The 20,757-nt window shown below is 51.0% G+C and overlaps 8 protein-coding genes across 8 annotated transcripts; 5 read left to right on the forward strand and 3 right to left on the reverse strand.

Annotated features, from left to right (window-relative positions):
• Positions 1–1,328: 1,328 nt before the first annotated feature.
• Positions 1,329–3,423, forward strand: NUU61_005525 (phosphatidylinositol-3-phosphate-binding protein BEM1; the record flags this gene model as incomplete). The annotated part of the gene is made up of 4 exons (XM_056656107.1): positions 1,329–1,334; positions 1,407–1,505; positions 1,676–2,425; positions 2,503–3,423. 4 exons carry the CDS (start codon positions 1,329–1,331, stop codon positions 3,421–3,423), a joined length of 1,776 nt encoding a protein of 591 aa, XP_056511720.1.
• Positions 3,424–4,221: 798 nt separating this feature from the next.
• Positions 4,222–4,488, reverse strand: NUU61_005526 (uncharacterized protein; the record flags this gene model as incomplete). Its single annotated transcript, XM_056656108.1, has 1 exon — positions 4,222–4,488. The coding sequence occupies one exon, from the start codon at positions 4,486–4,488 to the stop codon at positions 4,222–4,224; it is 267 nt and encodes an 88-aa protein (XP_056511721.1).
• Positions 4,489–5,076: 588 nt separating this feature from the next.
• Positions 5,077–6,956, forward strand: NUU61_005527 (AFG1/ZapE family ATPase; the record flags this gene model as incomplete). Its single annotated transcript, XM_056656109.1, has 4 exons — positions 5,077–5,440; positions 5,528–5,981; positions 6,033–6,549; positions 6,612–6,956. 4 exons carry the CDS (start codon positions 5,077–5,079, stop codon positions 6,954–6,956), a joined length of 1,680 nt encoding a protein of 559 aa, XP_056511722.1.
• An 812-nt stretch (positions 6,957–7,768) lies between these two features.
• On the forward strand, positions 7,769–10,092 carry NUU61_005528 (uncharacterized protein; the record flags this gene model as incomplete). Its single annotated transcript, XM_056656110.1, has 3 exons — positions 7,769–7,966; positions 8,045–8,470; positions 8,536–10,092. The coding sequence occupies 3 exons, from the start codon at positions 7,769–7,771 to the stop codon at positions 10,090–10,092; spliced, it is 2,181 nt and encodes a 726-aa protein (XP_056511723.1).
• Positions 10,093–11,018: 926 nt separating this feature from the next.
• NUU61_005529 (putative di-, tri-valent inorganic cation transporter) lies at positions 11,019–12,697 on the forward strand (the record flags this gene model as incomplete). Its single annotated transcript, XM_056656111.1, has 9 exons — positions 11,019–11,100; positions 11,155–11,204; positions 11,263–11,307; positions 11,372–11,525; positions 11,595–11,675; positions 11,733–11,827; positions 11,882–12,173; positions 12,239–12,318; positions 12,416–12,697. 9 exons carry the CDS (start codon positions 11,019–11,021, stop codon positions 12,695–12,697), a joined length of 1,161 nt encoding a protein of 386 aa, XP_056511724.1.
• A 1,094-nt stretch (positions 12,698–13,791) lies between these two features.
• On the forward strand, positions 13,792–14,037 carry NUU61_005530 (uncharacterized protein; the record flags this gene model as incomplete). Its single annotated transcript, XM_056656112.1, has 1 exon — positions 13,792–14,037. One exon carries the CDS (start codon positions 13,792–13,794, stop codon positions 14,035–14,037), a length of 246 nt encoding a protein of 81 aa, XP_056511725.1.
• A 769-nt stretch (positions 14,038–14,806) lies between these two features.
• Positions 14,807–18,003, reverse strand: NUU61_005531 (uncharacterized protein; the record flags this gene model as incomplete). The annotated part of the gene is made up of 2 exons (XM_056656113.1): positions 14,807–17,572; positions 17,623–18,003. The coding sequence occupies 2 exons, from the start codon at positions 18,001–18,003 to the stop codon at positions 14,807–14,809; spliced, it is 3,147 nt and encodes a 1,048-aa protein (XP_056511726.1).
• Positions 18,004–18,583: 580 nt separating this feature from the next.
• On the reverse strand, positions 18,584–20,606 carry NUU61_005532 (uncharacterized protein; the record flags this gene model as incomplete). The annotated part of the gene is made up of 7 exons (XM_056656114.1): positions 18,584–19,132; positions 19,214–19,337; positions 19,395–19,816; positions 19,871–19,970; positions 20,035–20,108; positions 20,170–20,268; positions 20,328–20,606. 7 exons carry the CDS (start codon positions 20,604–20,606, stop codon positions 18,584–18,586), a joined length of 1,647 nt encoding a protein of 548 aa, XP_056511727.1.
• Positions 20,607–20,757: the final 151 nt, after the last annotated feature.

Genomic DNA, 20,757 nt, shown 5'->3' on the forward strand with positions numbered 1-20,757 from the left:
CTTTTCCTTTCAACTTTCTTCTCTGGAGGGGAGTATGGTGGGAGCCTTGTGATTGAATGCATGTGCCGCACCGCGGCTCTGAGTAGATATGGTCAGTTGATACCATTTACCGAAAGCATTTTATCTTATTATTTCATTTTATGTTTCTTGCATGACTCGACCTTATCAGATACTATCTATAGAAGTGGCGAATCGCTCATTTGAAATCCCGTAGCACCAAGCCGGGGGTGTTATTTTCCCCAAGACATCGGCCCCGTTGAATCCTTTGAAGATTTGGCCCCGATCACCTGGTCTATCTGAGCGATAAAAGCGATCCGCCCCCAACTAGGGCTTTTTTTTGACATCCTTCTACGAGGCTTCCATGGAAGCCTTTCAACGCCCCCGCCACGTGGGGTCCAACATGTCGCTGGGTCGAACCAGCCTAGGATGCGTGATGTCTCGTGGATGCTGAAGGTTGGCATGAATATCATGGATACTGTACCAGCAAGTAACGAAGTATTAAGTTTTGCAGTACGTCATTTGGAGTATATTTCGAGTAATTCGAGTAATTCAAGTGGCAAGGGACCATTTTTTTTTGGTTTCTTTTACATCCAACTGCCTGGGAAGATCCACTGATGTCGATCTACCGTGCCTAGGAGGTGCATATAGATGTACAATCCTTAGTCTTAGTCTCTCCCGAGGGCGTATGTATATGTTCCACTGCAATTTCCATCGCGACCTGGCAGCTTGCAGCCCCGGAACTAATTGCCCCACAAGACTCTAGACCTTTTGAGATGATTGCAATTTGATGAATTGATGCCACTTGAATCTACTAATTCATATTGAATGACTTCAACCATTGTATCTCATATTACAGATTACACATTCAATACTTACTATTAAATATCCTCTCTTTGTGGTCAAAGGAACCTGGAGGGGTAAGGTCAGATCCACGGGTTTGCCGTTGCTGGACCACGGATAGTTGCGGGTGGGGGGGCAAAAAAAAGAAACGAAAGGGCGACTTTTGTGGGAGGGAGAGATTATTATTCTTTGTGTGCAAGACAATGTCAATTCCATTTGTTGCCCAACGGGGCGTTTCCCGCATGCTGGGATATGGAGAGAAATGTAATGTAGACATGTAGACACACAATACACGTCATATCGTGACGATACCTCCGTGCCTGAATATTAAAGGAAATCCAAGCCAAAGCGGGCTGTGTCCCCCGTTGGAACTTCAATACGCTTGGATGGCCCTTTCGTTCCTCTTCCCTTTTCCCCTTCTCCCCTTCTCCATCCCAATCCTCCCACCCCCCTGGTCTTCGGGTGTGTCTTCGGGTGTCTCAAGCAGGATGAAGGTGAGTTGCCCCTCTTCCGGAAATATTACTGGTATCGTGTGTCATATTAATTCCGTGAAAAAAAAAAAAAAGGCCATCAGGCGATCCTTGAAGGGCGAGAAAGATCCCAAACATCACCACCACATTTCCATTACCCCTAAATCAGCCATCGCCATTTTACCTCCCAAAAAGGTATCGTTCTGTCCTCTTCTTCCTCTTCTTTTTTTTTCTGGAATGTTGTAGCTGTGTTGCTTCCAACCTCGAAAATCCTCCCCTCTTTTCGCTTCCCCCTCCCCCGTCCCACTCTCGACTCGCCTATTCTTGGCAAGTGGCTGACCGCATCTTCTTGCGCGTGCGCGTAGGTGATCAAAGCTCTCTACGACTATCATCCAGAATTCAACACCACCCAGGAATTGGCCTTCAGCAAGGGGGACTTTTTCCACGTTATTGGTCGCGAGGACGACTTGGACTGGTACGAGGCCTGTAACCCGCTTATCCCTAGTGCCCGGGGGCTCGTGCCCGTCTCCTTTTTCGAGGTTATCGGCAAAAACGAAAGACATAGTGGGGGTTCGGTCGACCTGCAGAAAAAGGATCACCACGACTCGGGCTTTGCTGATCGTGCTCCCCCCGCCGACTACACCAACACCACCAAGAACGGCGCTTTCAGGATGTCCGCGCTCGGCAAGGGCCAGGGCGCCATGGTGTATGGGATCGTCCAGTACGACTTCCAGGCCGAGCGGCCCGACGAGTTGGACGCCAAGGCTGGCGAGGCTATCATCGTCATTGCCCAGTCGAACCCGGAGTGGTTCGTCGCGAAGCCCATCGGCCGGCTTGGTGGGCCGGGTCTGATCCCCGTCTCGTTCATCGAACTGCGCGATATGCAGTCCGGCCAGGCGGTCACCGATCCGCTCGAGGCCGTGCGACGCGCTGGCGTCCCCAAGGTCGAGGAGTGGAAGAAGATGACTGCCGAGTACAAGAACAGCAGCATTTCCCTCGGCAAGATTGATACCGGTCACTCCGGCAGCGGCGTGATGGCCGTAACTGCCGGCATGGATAAAATGACTATGAACCAGCCAGGTGGTGGCCACTACAGCCAGAACAGCAACTCATATGTAAGAACTCTCAAGTTCTCTCCAGCCAACATTGCAGTATCTTGAGACTTACCGGTGCCACTTTTTTTGATCTCTAGGGCTACCACCAACGCAACGCCAGCAGAGGAACTTTGGCATCGCAAGCGCCCATGTCGCAATCCCCATCGCAGGGCTACCAACCCCTTCTGGCCCCCATCGCCGCCTCCATCCCGCGTTACTGCTTTGATAATGACAAGTATTGGTATATCATTGAGGCAAAGATGGAAGACGGTCGCTGCTGGGAACTATCACGTTATTACCACGATTTCTACGACTTCCAGATCGCCCTCTTGACCCAATTCGAGGATGAAGCAGGCAACCGCGGCCGCCCCCGGACTCTTCCCTTTATGCCGGGCCCCGTCACCCATGTCACGGATGCGATCTCCAACGGCCGGCGGCAAAACCTTGACGAGTATATCAAGAAACTATTGTCCATGCCGCCGCACATTGGCCGGTGCCAACTTGTCCGACAGCTGTTTGCGCCGCGGCAGGGTGACTTTGAAATCGACCCCAGCGCGTTCGGTGAGGAGGCTCGATACTCGGGTGAATCGCACCACTCCTCTGGCATGGACCAGTCCCGCAGCGTGTCCCGCCAATCCTCACAAGTGCCCATGAATGCGCCACCCGAACGGGGCTCCCAACAGCGTGGCCATGGCGGCTCTGGGTCATATGGCAACGGTGTTCCGCCGGCCATGAACCGCCAGCCGAGCTCCCTCACCCAGGTGTCGACCTCGAGCAATACCGCAATGAAGGTGAAGGTGTTCTTCCAGGACGATTTGATTGCCATCCGCATTCCGCCTGGCGTCAGCATGCAACATCTCAAGGACAAGCTGTCCGACCGCTTGAAGATCCGCGAGGATATTGTCGTACAGTACCGCGACGAGGGCTCAGGCACCTATGTCGACCTCAACACGGACCAGGATCTGGAAAACGCTATGCAGCGGAATACCAAGCTGACGCTGTTTGTCAGCATTGCATAAAAGCAGTCATTTCGTTTTGGTTGGGGTTCTTCGCTGAGATAGACCTGTCCCTGCTTTCGCTTTTTGAGGTTTCTGCAACAGGCACGGTGCATTGGTGTTGTGGCGTCTCGACCTTCTTTTTTATACCTCTATTTCCTTGCTCCATCTGTCTCTGGGGCCATTCCAACATGACTTGAATGTTCCCGATGGTCAGGCCGCGATGTGACGAATATGATGCGTGATGTATGGCATGGTTTTGATTTCTTTTTCTTTTTCTTTTTTTCCCCATCTCTGTTCGAGTTCATGGTTTTTTTCGGTGTCACCGTCTCTTGGGTTTCTTTTGTTTGACTTGTTTTCTTGCCCTTTCATCTATATTCCCTTGTGGGCGATGTGCCCCGGCCTGCTTCGGTAATATGTACATATGCTCTTCTTCTCGTGCATATACAGGGTAGGCTTACCTACTTGGATTCGATATTTGAGTAAGATCGTACTCGTGTCTATGTCTATGTACATGAATTCATTTCCCTTCATACTACATTCATCAAATTACTCCTCCTTGGTTAGGTAAAAACCCCCAAGAAATTAAAAAATAGCTCAATGAATCTGCGCACCAACCCCTACCTCCCCTTGACACCACATCCGCCCCTCCCCGCCAGTCTTATCCCCAGTGCCACATTCATCCACCAGCTGCGTAACCACATCGATAACATTATCCGCGTCGACATGCGCTACAACCACCCGGTTATCGCCCACGATCTTCACCTCCAGCGTGCACAACCCATGTGACAGAATCTCGTTGTGCGCCGCATTCCCGATCTTTCAGTCCGCCTGGTCGATCGTGTCTAGCATGTCGCGGCAGTCCTGTTTCAGTGGCGATGCGTCGCTGGCGTCGCATCCCGCCATGGTTGTTGAGTCCCGGTCGTCCGGGTCGTGCGAGCCCGCGCATAGGTTACTGTTGCCGCTGGTGCGCCATTTGGCGGCGTGCGTGAGGCTGAGGAACGTGGTGAGGATTGCGAGGATTTGGGATGTGCATTTTGGATTGTATGTGCAGCTTGAACATACCAACGCTGTCAAACACGAGCTCATTTTATCAGTCTAAAATGGCCAAAAGAGACACTGATACTCCGCTCTTCTTTGTTATGGTTATTCTTCGAGTCGTGTTTCTTTATTATTCAATAGCATGGTCCTCTTTTTGTACATTTCATCTACAATTACTGCTATGCTATTCGAATGCCATGAACTAGCAACCAATGCATATATTTCGGCATCTCAATTAATCTATTATGAGAACAACAAATATACATCCATAATGCCTAATGTCTGCCGAGGGTATAGACCCGACAGCCCGATGCCGAGTCACATGACTCGGCATCTGTTCCGACCTTTTTCGACTGATGTCCAAGGCCATTCCGTGTTTCCAGTGGGGTTCGATACACATTTGGTGGGAGCTCATAAAGAGTCGAAGGACTTCTTGTGAACGTGATCGCCTAACCTGCTGTCCGAACCTCTGCGCCTAGCCGGTTCATCCTTCATCGGAAGAACCAATTCCTGTTTACGGTACCTCGGTTACACTTTCGCATCGCAATCACCCCCGCCACGCGCTGCGACTGGGAGCTCAGAACGGAAGTCGTGAAGGAGAAACGAGGGACGATAAAATAAAATACTGCGCCGGCAATGAGCCGGCCATCGGCGAAGCTATGCGCAGACTGCTTCCCGGGCGCGCTGCGGCCTCGGGGACTGCGTCCTGCGCCGGTGTTGCGGGGTGCGGCCCGTGAGAGATCGTACGCTACCCAGCGAAGGGGGCTTGCGCCGACTCATGCTCACGGGGGTCGGGCTCTTCGGTACTCGCCGTCTTCACGGCGGATCTTGCCCTCGCAGCTGCCGGTGCGCCCGCTGCAGAAGGGGCGGGGTTTCGCTACCGCGACTACCACGTCAGAAGCTGAGAGCCTACTAGCTACGCCTCCTCAGGATGGTCCGCTGAGGGAATATGACACGAGAGTGCAGGGGGGCCGTCTCCGCGATGACCCATATCAGAGAGGTAGGCATTGCAGCTCTGTCCGAGAGCCTCAATGAGGGCACAAACAAAACCAGAAACTGTGAGGCTGATGCCAGGTGTAATGAACAGGAATAGTTGAGAATCTTCAAACCCTATTCGAGGCCTTGAAAGGCTACCACCCCCCGGGCGTCGTCCACCCCAGCGTCGAATCATTGGATCCTCAACCCAAGCAGTCATTCCTCGGATCGTTATTCGGACGTGGAGCAGCTCGGAACACGGCACAGTCGATCCCCGAGAATCTTCCAAAGGGACTATACATGTACGGCGATGTCGGGTGTGGGAAGACCATGCTCATGGACTTGTTCTTCGACACACTGCCGCCCAATATCAAAACCAAGACCCGTATCCATTTCCACAATTTCATGCAGGATGTCCATAAGCGCATGCACGTGGTGAAGATGCGGTATGGAAACGACTTCGATGCCCTGCCAATGGTTGCGGCCGACATTGCCGAGACGGCGAGCGTCCTCTGCTTCGATGAGTTCCAGTGCACGGATGTTGCCGATGCAATGATTTTAAGGCGGTAAGTTTGCCTCTGTGTGTTGCTTCTTGAATTATGCTTATTTTATTCCAGCCTCCTTGAATCCTTGATGTCCCACGGTGTTGTTTTGATCACCACCTCCAACCGCCACCCGGACGACCTGTACAAAAACGGCATCCAGCGCGAGTCTTTCATTCCATGCATTAAACTCCTGCAAACCGCTTTGCAAGTCATCAATCTCAACTCGCCCATCGACTACCGCAAGATCCCTCGACCGCCAGCTGCCGTTTACCATCACCCCCTGGGACCGGACGCCGAGCACCACGCCCAGAAATGGTTTGACTACCTCGGCGACCTAGCCCATGATCCTCCTCATCCAGACACCCAGCAAGTCTGGGGCCGCACGATCAAAGTTCCTCTGGTCAGCGGCAAGGCGGCGCAATTCACTTTCCAGCAGCTAATCGGCTCAGCCACGGGAGCTGCCGATTACCTGGAGTTAGTGCGGCACTACGACGCGTTCATTGTCACAAACGTGCCCGGGATGAATCTCAACCAGCGCGACCTGGCGCGGCGATTCATTACCTTTATTGACGCGGTGTATGAAAGCCAGGTAAGTGGCTCGATGCTCTTCACAACCACCCCCCTTTCCCAGCTAATTCGTTTGAACAACAGGCCAAGTTAGTTCTTACCACCGAGGTCCCCCTCACCAACCTCTTCCTCTCCGAGTCCGATGTGAAGGATTCCCTCAAGGGCGACGACCACTCAGACCTCTCGGACGCTATGCGCAACCTCATGGATGACCTGGGCATGTCGGTGCAGGCGCTCAAAGACACTTCTATTTTCAGTGGCGACGAGGAGCGCTTCGCCTTTGCGCGGGCGTTGTCTCGGCTGGCGGAAATGGGCAGCAAGGAGTGGGTGGAGCGAGGTCTGGGCGTTGGAATGAATGCACAGGAGACCAAGGAGGAGCGCGAGGCGTGGCGAAAGACCCGCAGTCATTGGAGCGAAGACAACATGTAGATATGATTTTACATTCGCTGTTCTATATAGAGAGAGATATATCCCTCCAATTGTACATCTATTGATACATCGATTTCTTGGGTGACGTCACAGCTGCTCTATCCAACCTTGAACCTCCAAGTGTTTCGTCTTCTTAATACTCTGACGGTTGTTGGGGATTACGAGCATTATTAACCAGGTGCTCCCAGCAAGGAATTAATAACATTGTCCAGAACTCATACGACCCCCGGACACGTCATTGTGATCGGGTGTACCCAGAATGAAGCCCCTCCGGTGGGACCGTTGATCAACCGCCGCAAACCAAGGAACAGTACTGGAGCTCTCTTGTGTAGACGAACAAGTTAGTAGAAGGCCAATTCTAAGTGTTGAAAGCCCCGGTCCACGAATCAGCACCAGCTAAATTCGCAATAATCCTTTGGTTCCGGGGTTATGTCAGTCTTTTTATACTTGGGTACATCAGCCTGGACTCGGGAAGGACCAACAAGGTCGAGAAAACTGGGTCTTACAACATGCTTGTTTCTGGTCTGTTTGCGGCTGGGTCTCTGAACCGGCTTCCCTGATTTACCCTGAAGTCATCGTTGATTTCATTTTAGGGCTTTGTGATTGGCATGCTTTTCTGGGACACATTACATCATTGACACCAGCTGCCATCTCATAGACAACGGCAAGTTATATCAAGGAGCTTGGTAAATGAGGTGGCGTTGGGGACTTTTTTGAGATTTTTGCCTTCCATACATTATACCTAGGCTCTTTTCCCAACGGACCTACTTTTCATCTACCATTCATCGGTCCGAGAATCACTGCAATCCATCATGGCGACAACCGCCAACTCCAGAACAGCCAACGGCAAATTCGCCGACATGTCAAAAGAGACGGTTGAGGTCAATGGCCAGCAGCATATGACCACCGACTCTGGCATGAAGATCTCAGACCCAGACCATTGGCTCCGCGTCGCCAACAAGTCGAATACAGGTCCTACGCTGCTGGAGGACCAGATTGCGCGCGAAAAGGTACGCACCATTAACTCCCCTTCTTTCTTCTCAGTTAAGGAGCTAGAAAGCTGACCTTTCTTTTTGAATTGTCAATAGATCATGCGTTTCGACCACGAGCGCATTCCCGAGCGAGTGGTGCACGCCCGCGGGACGGGCGCCTTCGGCACCTTCAAGCTCTTTGAGAGCGCAGAGGACGTCACCACGGCCGGCGTGTTGACCGACACCAGCCGGACAACGCCTCTCTTTCTGCGGTTTTCTACCGTCCAGGGGAGCAAGGGCAGTGCGGACACCGTCCGCGATGTGCGCGGGTTCGCCGTCAAGATGTACACCGATGAAGGCAACTGGGATATCGTCGGGAATAATATCCCTGTGTTCTTTATCCAGGACGCCATCAAATTCCCCGATGTGATTCACTCGGTCAAGCCTGAGCCGCACAATGAGGTGCCGCAGGGCCAGAGTGCTCATAATAATTTCTGGGATTTCCAGTATTTGCACTCAGAGACCACGCATATGAATCAATGGGTATGGATTCTTGCCAATCTCGTGTAGATACAGGATTTCCGTTCTAGCAGTTGACTTCCTTCTAGATTATGTCTGATCGAGCTATTCCGCGCTCGTTTCGTATGATGCAGGGCTTCGGTGTGAACACCTACTCTCTCATCAATGCCCAGGGTAAGCGCCATTTTGTCAAGTTCCACTTCACACCCGAGCTAGGTGTGCACTCGCTCGTCTGGGACGAAGCATTGAAAATCTGCGGCCAAGACCCAGACTTCCACCGCAAGGATCTCATGGACGCCATCGAGGCGGGCCACTATCCGCGCTGGAAGTTCGGGCTGCAGCTGATCCCCGAGGAGAAGAAGGACAACTTTGATTTCGACCCGCTCGATGCCACCAAGGTCTGGCCCGAAGAGTTGGTGCCGATCCGGTATATCGGCGAGCTAGAACTAAACCGCAACGTCGACGAATTCTTCCCGCAGACCGAGCAGGTCGCCTTCTGTACGAGCCATATCGTGCCCGGCATTGATTTCTCAGATGACCCGCTGCTGCAGGGCCGCAACTTTTCCTACTTCGACACGCAGATCTCGCGGCTGGGCCCGAATTGGGAGGAGCTGCCTATCAATCGACCTGTCTGTCCGTACTTGAGCCTGGTTAATCGCGACGGCGCTATGAAGCACCGCATCACTAAGGGCACTGTCAACTACTGGCCAAACCGGTTCGACGCTAACCCGCCAGCCGCGCCGGCGCAGGGCGGTTTTGCCAGCTACCCGGAGCCGCAGCACGGATTCAAAGCGCGTGCGCTATCGGACAAGTTCAAGGAGCACTATCAGCAGGCGCAAACCTTCTACAACTCGCTATCGCAGATTGAGAAGATGCACGTGGCCAAGGCATTCTCCTTCGAGCTGGACCACTGCGTCGACCCCGTCGTCTACAAGCGCATGTCCGAGCGCCTGGCCGCTATCAACCTGGATCTGGCCCGCACCGTGGCGCAGAACGTGGGCGGCGACCCGCCGACAAAGGCCCTCAAGGAGAACCAAGGCCAGAAGGCGCGTGGGCTCAGTCAGCTAGAGTACCAGCCCGAGACGCCGACGATCGCCACACGCCGCATCGCCATCCTCATAGCCGACGGCTTCGACTATCCCTCATACACCACCATCAAAGAAACCCTGCAGGCACACGGCGCTTTCGTCTTTACGATCGGCGCCCAGCGCCAGGGCGTCAAGGCCGAGTCCGGGCAGAGCGTTGTCCCCGACCACCACTTCTCCGGCATGCGGTCCAGCCTCTTTGACGCGGTGTTTGTCCCCGGCGGGCAGCACGTCGCTGCCGCTCTGGCCAAGAATGGCGTCGCGAAGTTCTGGATTACCGAATCGTTCGCCCATCTCAAGGCTATTGCCGGTATCAATGAGGCTGTGCCGTTTATTGAACGCCAGATTGGTCTTGCTGAGGTTAAGGTGGCTTCGTCTGGGACGGCTGCCACGGATTCATATGGTGTTGTTACGGGCCACGGCGACCCTGCTGCAACCCTCAAGGTTGCAAATGTCGGACCCGAGGCGAAGGGTTTGGCGGAGCGGTTTATCTGGAACGTGTCGAAGCACCGGAATTGGCAGCGTGAGTTGGACGGGCTGGCGGATCAGGTTGCTGCTTGAGTATTAGTTCAGTTATTATGTGGATTCTGGACACGTGGTTGCGGAATTGTTTTCCTCTTATATTTTTTAGGAGTTATCTCCAAAAAGTGTGTCTTGGTGTCAAATTATGAATTGAACTTATCGCATCAATACCTTTTTCTAACGCGAATTCCACTATGAATGGCTCGTCGGGGCGGGATGGATGTGACTGACATTCATGCTCAGATTAAGGTAGCAGACCAGCATTTTTGGGCGATCATCACAGAATCCTCGATTGAATTTAATTTCATAAACAAATGCATGTACAGTAGGGCTGGAAGAAGGGGGGTCCCCCCTTTAAATTCTCCGTGTATTGTGTTTCTTTCCCTCCCTTGGACCTCATGCGTGCGGAGGGCCAACCAAGCCCTAGACGTACCCAATTCTACGAGTGTGCAGCAGCCAGTCTTCGCAATGGATTCCCAGCATATCAGTTAATTAGATAATGCTTTAGTAAATGCATAGCTTTTCCTCTGGCTACTATTCTCTGGTTAATGCCTATCAACCATAATGGGCTCCCGCATACCGTGTTGTCACATACTTCGCTGCGGGCGGAGCTCCAACGCGAGTAGTTACACGGCCACTGGAACATCACACCAGCCATTGATTTCCCGACCAACCCTGGAGAAGTATTCGGGATCTGGATCAAAGGGTGTCGTTGGCCAAATGCCCCGGAGATTTGAGCTAAATTTTCTTTCTTTTTTTTTCTCTATTTTATTTTCTATTTTCCCCCCTCATTCCTTTTTCTGGGCTATATGTTTCTTTTCCTTTCGGAGTAATCCTAATTCCCTAGGCCTTTTTGTGCTATATACATCTGGATATACGGTTGAGATACTGTGGATTGGAGACTATTTCACACAGCGACGTCACATGAGAGTCCAAGAGGCACAGATACCCGGGGTTTGATTACGATGCCCTTCCGACTGTCGCGCTCGACGCGGCTGAGTGTGGTGATTGCTATATCGACCTGCTTTTTCCTCGGGGAGATCTCCTGTATGTGGGTTCTTGTGGGCGTCCAATGGATGCAGATGCTAACTACCCACCCAGTGGGATTCTATACGCATTCGCTGGCCTTGATTGCAGATGCCTTCCACTATGTGTGTTTCATGCGACCAGCTCAGGAATTACTAGCAACTATGGCTGACATATTCGCAGTTAAATGATCTGGTGGGATTTATCATTGCGCTGGTCGCATTGAAGGTAGCATATTCGAAGCACGACAACAATACTTCAGCAATTCATGTGCTGACACCGTTTCTTTCAGGTCTCGGAAAGCAATGAATTGCCTAAAGGGAATGGATTGTCTTTTGGATGGCAGCGGGCTCAACTGCTAGGCGCATTTTTCAACGGAGTTCTTTTGCTGGCGCTGGGGATCAGTATCTTCTTGCAGTCGATTGAACGTTTTATCTCATTGCACCGTGCGTTGTCTTTCTTTCCTGCGTCTTTCTTCTCTCAACTCTTTTCGAGGCGGAACTGACCCATTTTAGGCGTCGAAAATCCTATGATGGTGTTTATCGTCGGATGCATTGGATTGACACTCAATATAATCAGCGCACTCTTTCTCCACGGTAAGTACTCGATGAGTGATTCGGCTTTAGTAAATTGATTAAACTAATACTCCCCAGAACATGGGCATGGACACAGACATGACGACGGCCCTCCGACCATTGAATCACCAATATCGCCTGTCAGCGAAGAAGACAAGGATTCTCTCTCCAAGGTTTGGATAAGTATCTCCCATAGATATCCCGCAGCTTGCTGACAATCCTTTTAGCATAAAAACCACAAACATTCGCATTTTGGTCAATGCCGTGACTATGTCCCCGGTGGCCATGGTCACGGTCACGGCCACAGCCATGGACACAGTCACGGACATGGACATGACCATGGGGATCTAGGGATGATGGGCGTTTTGCTGCACGTCATTTGCGATGCTGCCAATAACCTCGGCGTCATGGCTGCTGCTCTGGTGATCTGGCTGGCCCACTATGACGGCCGATACTACGCGGATCCGGGGGTGAGCATGGGGATTGCGCTGATGATTATCTTGTCTTCGCTTCCGCTGGGTGAGTTTATTTACACACATCCTGAGAGATATTTGAAGTCAAGCTCACATTTTACACTTCACCAGTCCGGAGTTCTGGCGTGATTCTGCTCGAAAGCGCCCCTCATGGGGTTGACTTGAGCGATGTGCAGCATGACCTCGAGACGGTAAGATTACACACACACACACCCTCTCTCTCTGTCTCTCTCTCTCTTCTTTTTTACAACTGAAGAAATGAAAATACAATACTTACATACCTCCCAGATCCCCGGCGTCCATTCCGTGCACGAACTGCACATCTGGCGGCTGAACCAGCAGAAATCCCTCGCATCTGCACATATCGTCGTATCGGACCACTCTGTTGTCGATTTCCAAAGGACAGCCAAGATCATCAATGAATGCTTCCATGCGTATGGAATTCATTCGGCTACGCTGCAGCCCGAGATCCTCTCCGAGTCTGCAGATCTCTTCCCCAAGGACCAGAAGCTGCCGCGTTGTCAGATAGTTTGTGGCACGGTTTGCGAGCCGTTGACTTGCTGTGGATGAGGTATTGAAAATCCTTCTAGTGGTAGGCTTGCCATGAATAATGATAGGTGTGAGCCCCTTTCTGTGTTATCTTTGGACTGTAAAGTGACAACCTTTGAATTTACTGTGACGGCATGTAATCTCGTCTGTCGCTTCATTACTTCCGTCATGACCTTAAATTGCACCTTTCTGAGAACCGGACGAAAGACATACTTGGACCATATTCTGAGGTCTGCCACGGCGAGCTGGGCTCGTAGCTACAGAACATCGGTGGGCTCTCTTATCCATCGAATCATAAACAATTCTGCATTTCCAAATTACCCTATTTGTGGCAATTTGTATGAGGATAGTTCCAAAATCAAAAATAGCAAAGAACATTGACAATTTTCCTGATAGACCGCAAAAGAGTGGAAGCAGACATCTGCACTACGATAGTATAAGTTTTAACCCGGAAGCTGCCGCCACACTTCCAAGTCATCTCCACTATAATCTAGATGGTATCTTTTTTATTAGCAGGACACTGTACATTGCGGGTTTGATTTCCGGCTAAGATTGTGAAGGGCTAAAGCAAGGTTAATTCAATCTAACTAGGCCACGGTCAGTCTAACAAAAACTTAGAGAAAAGAAAGGGGTCGGAGCGATGCAGTGTAGATATACTGTTCCAACCTGCACGTGATCGAATCAGGCCCTGACCCGTTACAAAATGAAGAATTGATTGAGCTTAGAGCTTCAAGCCCCAGGTGAGCAAGATAGAGAGCAGCGCTTTTTCTAGTATAGTTAAATAAAGGCATTTTCTAGACTAGAACATACTATGATGACGAAAGCAAAAACCGCCAGGGAGGTTGGAAAGCAAAGACGCTGGTAACTAAACCTTTTTTTCGTTACGTGCAGCACATGCCCGCTGGGAGCTTCAGGGGCCTTGCCCAAAAGTCCTTGTAAAAACTAGACACCACCCACAAGCGAGCTGTCTTCGCTGGGTTCATCAACCATGAATAGCAATGATGGTCTCGAGCTGATCAGTCTTGGCCGAGCTGGACGCGTGATGCGCTTCGGAAATATTGCAACGAAAAACCGCCAATGTTTGGACTGTGCTCGAAGAGAATCTTTCTCCCCAGATGTGCGATTTCGCCGGGTCTGTTATTGTTTCGAACAACGATGACATGGACAGCTTCGTATCTGATGACTTTATTTCAGTCAAGTTCGATATTGCTCGCTTCGGCTCGATGATGTACGAGGTCACATCCGGAAGCCGATACGGATTCTACGTTGTACCTGAAATCGAGACCGATGTCGATGAGAACCCTGAGTCCAAGACATTTAAGGCCTGGCCAACTGCTGAGGAATTTTCTAAACACGAATAATGTATTTCTGGGGGATATCATTTGGAGATGCTGGGTTGAGGATGGATTTCTCACCATGCAGGAAGTTTGTCACGCCTTGGATAATGCTGATCAAAGGCCAGCGGCCCTAAAGTCTTCTGGAGACGCAGAAAAGACAAAATTGAATTGGCGACATCTATTGCGTTTAGCAAGCCCGGTGGCGACAACAATCATTCTCGCCATTGTCATTGTTCCACGACTTCTTTTTCCGTGGCGGACAATATCCGCCGTTCTGCCCTCGACCAGACATTAATTTCGCAATCTTTTCCCGCAATATAGCCGTTGTCAGAAGTCCTAGACGGTTCGGAGCGAATTAGAATAGGTACGACTGTCAACCCGTCTTGTGCGTATCATGTGCCTACATGCCTACACGCATCCAGAAGCCGAGGAGCAAAATAAAACATCCATGAAATTAGACAAAAAAAAAAAAAAAAAAAAACCAAATAACTTAGTGGTCTTCATTTTGGGCGGGCTGGCTAAGGCTGCCTCTTCCACTTCCTACTCTGACCTAGTATGTGGATTTGTAGACTGGCACGGCCTCCTTTAGCTCATTTTCTTGCTTGGGCCCTGTGATGAACGCCTCGTAATCAAACGAAGCCACTTCGCCGATTTTATTCAACTAGCTAGAGCATAGCTAGATAGCTAGATTATCCTAGAATATCCATCTCAAATTTGCAGCGCGCACACAGCGAACCAGCTTGATTAGCCGGTTGTCTTCACCCAGCTACACTTCAAGTCCAACTGGACCAGTCTATACCGCCATCCTCTCGAACATGGTGACAGTCTCCTCCAATGCCCGCAGTCTAGCTTCGACATCCCTCTTTCGGCCGTCAGCCGATTGTATGGCCTCGGTGACATCCTTGTCCAGTACTTTGCCCAGCTCTTCTCTAATAAAGTTGATGTCGTCTTGGTCCCTTCTTGCTTCCTCCAATTTTGCCTTGGCCTTTGCAGCCTCCTTTCCGGCATCTTTTATGCGATCCTTGACCTCAAGATAGACATTCGCGTCAGCAGAAACAGGGAAAACGGCACAACCAGCAGGAATAGCTTCTTCAATTTTCAAAATGCCGACATCCACTGGTGTCTTGCCACAGAGGGACTTGATCGGGGACAGCTGAGTGGACGCGGTGTCATGAGACCTTTGATTCAGAGGTGCTATATAAGCCACGCCTTTATCCTTGACAGCATAGTCTGCTAGGAGTGAACGGACACCCTTTGAGCAACCCAATACAAGCTCATAGGCTGTCTCTGATTTCGGGTCATTAAAAGACGACTCATACTCCGGGTACTCGGCAGTTGTGATCGAGGGTGTATTATCACCCGGCCTGCGTGGAAGCCGTTGCCAGAGCTCCTCCGTGAGGAACGGCATGAATGGAGACATAAGTCGCAAGCCAGACTCAAGCGTCGTGTAGAGTGTGTCCATGGCTGAACGAGCTTCTTCGGGCGTGCCGTCTGAAATTATCGACTTCGAATTCTCGATGTAGATGTCGAACAGCTCATCATACAAGTACCGGTAAATGATCTCGGTTGACTTTGCGAATTCACGCTCTTTGAGTGCCTGGTTGATTTGCCTTGCGGCAGTGTTCATCTTTGTCAGGATCCATTTCTCTGGCAAACTCTCCTTTCCTGCCAGAGCGCTGCTCTCACGAGGAACAAACTCATCGCCGAGCTTTCCGAGGACATATTTCGTGGCTTGGTAGATCTTGTTGCAGAATCTGCGGTAGCCTTGCATTGTCTTGACGTCAAAGTTGATGTCGCTGCCAGATGCTTGAGTGTAGTGGACGAGCGAGAACCGCAAGGCATCAGCGCCCACCTCAGGAATACCTTGTGGGAATGCCTTTTTCTGGTACCTTTCGGCATTCTTGACTTCACTCTGGGCTAGATTTCCTTCTAGTAGCTTTTGATGCAGGGAATCAAGACTGATACCGTCAAGGATATCAATCGGGTCAACGACATTACCGAGGGATTTGGACATCTTTCTCCCATCGCTATCCCGTATCAGGCCATGGCAGAAGACTTCTTTGAAGGGCACTTTGCCAGTCAGCTGTAAGGAGAGCATGATCATGCGACTGACCCAGAATGGGAGAATGTCCCAACCGGTCTCCATCGTCGTGTTTGGGAAGTAGTTGTCGAGATCTGACGTCTTGTCAGGCCATCCGAGGATACTAAACGGCCACAGTCCAGAGCTGAACCAGGTGTCTAAGACATCCTCATCTCGTTTGAGGGTCACTTTCTTGCCAGGAAATTTCTTTTCTGCATTCTCCTGGGCCTCTTCTTCTGTCCTGCCACATACCCAGTAATCGTCGTTGGCATCATCCCCACTATCTTCACCCTTGATACTGATGTGATATGCCGGGATCTGATGGCCCCACCACAGTTGTCTCGACAGGCACCAGTCCTGGAGGTTTCGCATCCACTGCAAATACTGTCGTTTCTGGAGCTCTGGCCGGATGATGAGTTCCCCGCTTTCAATTACTTCTATGGCGGGTTTCGCCAACGGCTCCATTCTCATCCACCACTGGGGTTTCAAGAGTGGTTCAATAACATCTCCTGACCGGCTGCAGATCGGGACAACCATTTTGTTCGGCTCTTGCTTCGTAAAGAGGTCCAGTTTCTTGAGCTCTTCGATCACGCCATATCTCGCGTTGAACCTCTTCTCTCCGGCATAGTGACCAGCGTTGCTGTTGAAAGTACCGTCCTCGTTCAGGATGTTAATGAATGGTAGATTGTGCTTTTTGCCAAGATTGAAATCATTGTGATCATGGGCAGGTGTCAACTTGACTGCGCCAGTACCGAAGTCCCTTTCGACATGTTCATCGGCGACGATCTTCAATTTCCTATCAGGTATGAGCGGGTGCTGCGCCGTCTTGCCAACAAAGTCCTTGTATCTCTCGTCCAGAGGGTGTACAGCAATCCCAGTATCGCCCAGCATCGTCTCCGGTCGTGTGGTTGCGACTTCGATGGTCTTGTCAGAGCCTTCGATTGGATATTTGAAATACGTGAGTGTTCCAAATTCAATCTTCTTGTCATAGCCAGGCACGTCAAGCTTCGTTGTGCCTTCAAGCTCTTTCTGGTCCACCTCGAGTGTGGATAAGGCCGTGGAGAGTCGACAGGACCAGTGAACAAGCCTGTTGGCTCGATAGATGAGACCTTGAGCATGCAGTTGCACGAAAGTCTCAGTTACTGCTTTTGACAACTGCGGGTTCATTGTGAAGGCTTCTCGCGACCAGTCCACAGATACGCCAAGTCTGCGTGTCGTCTTGTTGATCTCTTTGTGATAATCCTCCTTCCAGTCCTGGCATAGCTTCACGAATTCCTGTCGACTAAAGTCCTGTCGCTTAGATTTGCCATTGATTGGGTGTTTAGCGAGCCTCTTCTCGACAACAGCTTGGGTCGCAATGCCTGCGTGATCACAGCCAGGAATGTAGAGCGTTGAGAACTGCCGCATACGATGCCATCTGATTAGGGTGTCTTCTAATGAGAGTGCTAGAGCGTGTCCAATATGGAGTTTGCCAGTCACCTATGAACAGTGTTAGCAGATGGCAATGCGTGCGATGGATGAGTCCATACATTGGGCGGCGGTATCGCAATCACGTATTTCCCTTTTGGCTTGAGATCGCCATTATCTTCGGTTTGGGGTTTAAACAGTCCTTGGTCCTCCCAGAAACTGTACCATGCAGACTCGACGACTTTTGGGATGTACGCCTTGTGGAAGTCATCGTCCAGTGGTTTCAGGATCTTTCTCTGTCCAGCTGGCGTCTCCTCTATCCAGTCTCTCGACTCAACCGCAGATATATCCTGCATCTTGGATTTTTTCTCCTTGGAGACACCAGTACTGGCTTGTTGCTGTTGCGACTGATGCGCTTGCTTCTCTTTCTTTTTGGCGAACTTCTCAAGCTTCAGTCGTTGCTTCTCGCTCATAGGCTTCTCTGGAAGCTGTGTAGATTCCATTATGGATAATCACACAGAAATCTTGTGAAGTGAAGAGGGAAATATGTAAAGGACAGGGGAATGTGGGAAGAGACTATGACTCAATACCATGACCCTGGCCCCAAGTCGCCCCACACCTCGCGGTGTACATGCACTTTACAGCAGTGTCGATCGGACTATAGGGCAGGATTAATGGTAATTTCCGTCTGCAACATTTCTTCCATGGTCTATGTGTGATATCAAAGGAATTTGGGGTCACAGGGTTGCAGGGTTGGGTGCATTAGGGGTCAGCTGGCGGTAGTAAAATTTAGCAATTTGCCAGATCTTGAGTCATAGTGTCTTTAATATTTGTTGTATTGAGATTCCTTAGGGCTCAAACCGCAGGGTATAATGCAAGTCTACAATTAGAATAACTACTATTTTCTCTTCACCCTGCGACCCCGACGCCTGTCAAATAGTAGTGACAATCATAGCTCTCTATCCAAAGCATAATAAAACCCCCTAAAAAGAGTAAGATCTGGGCAATCGGAAAATGATTTTTTACTCTCTATTACATTTCCTTCGAGCCAGCGAGAGTCAGCAGCTTGTACAGAATAAAGCCCTAAAGCCTGGAGCCCAACCGCCCCCGAACAATCTCCTCCACAACCCTCGCTGCAGCCAAAGTCTCCTCATCCTTAAACCGCCTTCCGGCAATCTGTAACGCAACAGGCGCACCCTCATACCGCTCAGGGCTCGGATACTTCCGCCACTCCCTCTCATCGGCCTCGTTGCGCGGCTGGTATCTGCGGTCCTGCGCCAACAAAGCATCCAGAACCGGATCCACAGACAACCCCGACGGAAACACCGCCGCAGGCAGATCTAGCACGTTCCAGATCGCCGTGTAGTTCCAGTATTGGGACTCGCCCAGTACGGCGGCGGCGGCCGGGTGTGTCGGGGAGAGGATGAAGTCGACGCCGCGGCGCTTGAGGAGTGCATTGTACTCGTCCCGATAGATGTCGCGCTTCTCTTGGAGTACCCAGGTCTCTTGGTGGGACAGGGCCGTGGGCTGGCTGTAAGAGAAGGCCCATTCGGTGAGAGGGCGGGCTGGCTCGCCGGATTCGTGGAGGAGTTGGCGTTGTAGTGCGGCGGCGTCGGGGTAATAGAGAGCAGACTAAAATGTGAGTATTTTGATGGTGTTTTGGAGACGACCAACGCTTTTTTTGGCTCATAACAATGAATTCCAAAAACTCACAATAATCTCCCAGCCATGCTTGTGTTTATATGGCTCCCAGTCGACGACTTTAAGTCCCGCCGCTATCAGTTTCTCTCGGGCATGTTTAAGGGCTCGTGTGATAGGGGGATGAGGGCGTACACAGCTGTTGAGCAGATCAGCACTAGCCAAACATTTAAGTGGCAATAGAAAAACTGCATACCCATCATCCCACATAATCGCCACGGTTATATTCCGAGTCGGAGTCACCATCTTCCATGGCACGGGCATCAACGACGTCTCAACGTCCCAGGGCTCCTGGTCCAACACGACTTTCTGAAACAGCTCAAGGTCCTCAAGTGAGCAACTCGCCATAGGACCCACGACACCATGGATATTTTCCTGGCCTGCTGCGGCGACCTTAATCCCCGCTAGTGGGTTGCGCATCGCCGAAGGCCGGAAGCCGTAGGCGCCGCAGAATGCAGCCGGGCAGCGGATCGAACCGCCAATGTCAGTGCCAATTCCCAGCGGGGCACATCGAAAGCCCATGGAGGCGCCTTCGCCGCCGGACGAGCCGCCCGGGGTTAGAGTGCGGTTGTGGGGGTTGAAGGTTGTGCCGGTGATGTTGTTGCTGCAGCACAGATGCTGGATGAGGTTAAGAAAATGGCCTGGAAGATAGAACTGGACCAGTAAGCTTACCATTAGAGACTGGGGCTGGTTTGTGCGGACATGGAATACGGCTCCTGCTTTGGCCAGCAATTGCAGCAAGAGGGCGTCTTCGGTGGTGACTTTGTCGACCCTGTGAAGTGTTAGGAGCAGCTCTCATTGCATCCTGTTAGTATGCTTGAGATTTAGAAACACACCAGGCAACATAACCAGTGTTGCATGTCCGATTCTTGAACCCAATGTGCTCCTTCACGCTGATAGGAACGCCATGCTTGATGTGAGTTATACTATAAGTCTCTTTTCTTTTGCAGAGGCGTGGGAAGACAGCTCACCAAAGGCCCGACCAATTTCCTTGTCTGCTGATAGTATTCATCCAGCTTTTTGGCCCGAGCAATAGCTTCATCAGCCATGAATTCCGTCGCAAAATTCAGCTACATGGTTGGCCATGAGTAATTACACCTGACAATGAGACATGCAAAAAGGCCCTCACCAGTTGATGCCCCAACACCGCACGCTTCAGAAATGCAACCACCACCTCTTCAGCTTTGAGCCTTCCATGCCCCATCTCAGCCACGAGTCCCGTCGCTGACATTTCCGTAATCGCCAGCTCATTTTCACTCAGCAGCCCACTCTGTCGCGGGAAGTCGGTCACATTCTTCTGGGTAGCCGGAGGGAGTCTATCAGCCGAGAGAAGCCACTGTTTCGGAATAGAATTGTGAAGAATATCTCTGCCTTTCTGGGCCTGAATTTTCCAGCCAGTAAGGGACATGTTTATTTCAATAGAATTGCAAGATGGAAACCTATAGGACTGGTGATGTGATTAGAAGGATGAAGAGAGAAACGAAAGAAAGGAAAGGGGGACAAGAGCATGGCTCCCCGCAGAAGAACCCCATGGTACTCCCTTCCAAAAGACCGTTATC

The sequence above is a fragment of the Penicillium alfredii genome (genome assembly GCF_028826965.1).
Source record: "Penicillium alfredii strain IBT 34128 chromosome Unknown utg000007l_segment0_segment0, whole genome shotgun sequence".
NCBI lineage: Eukaryota > Fungi > Ascomycota > Eurotiomycetes > Eurotiales > Aspergillaceae > Penicillium > Penicillium alfredii.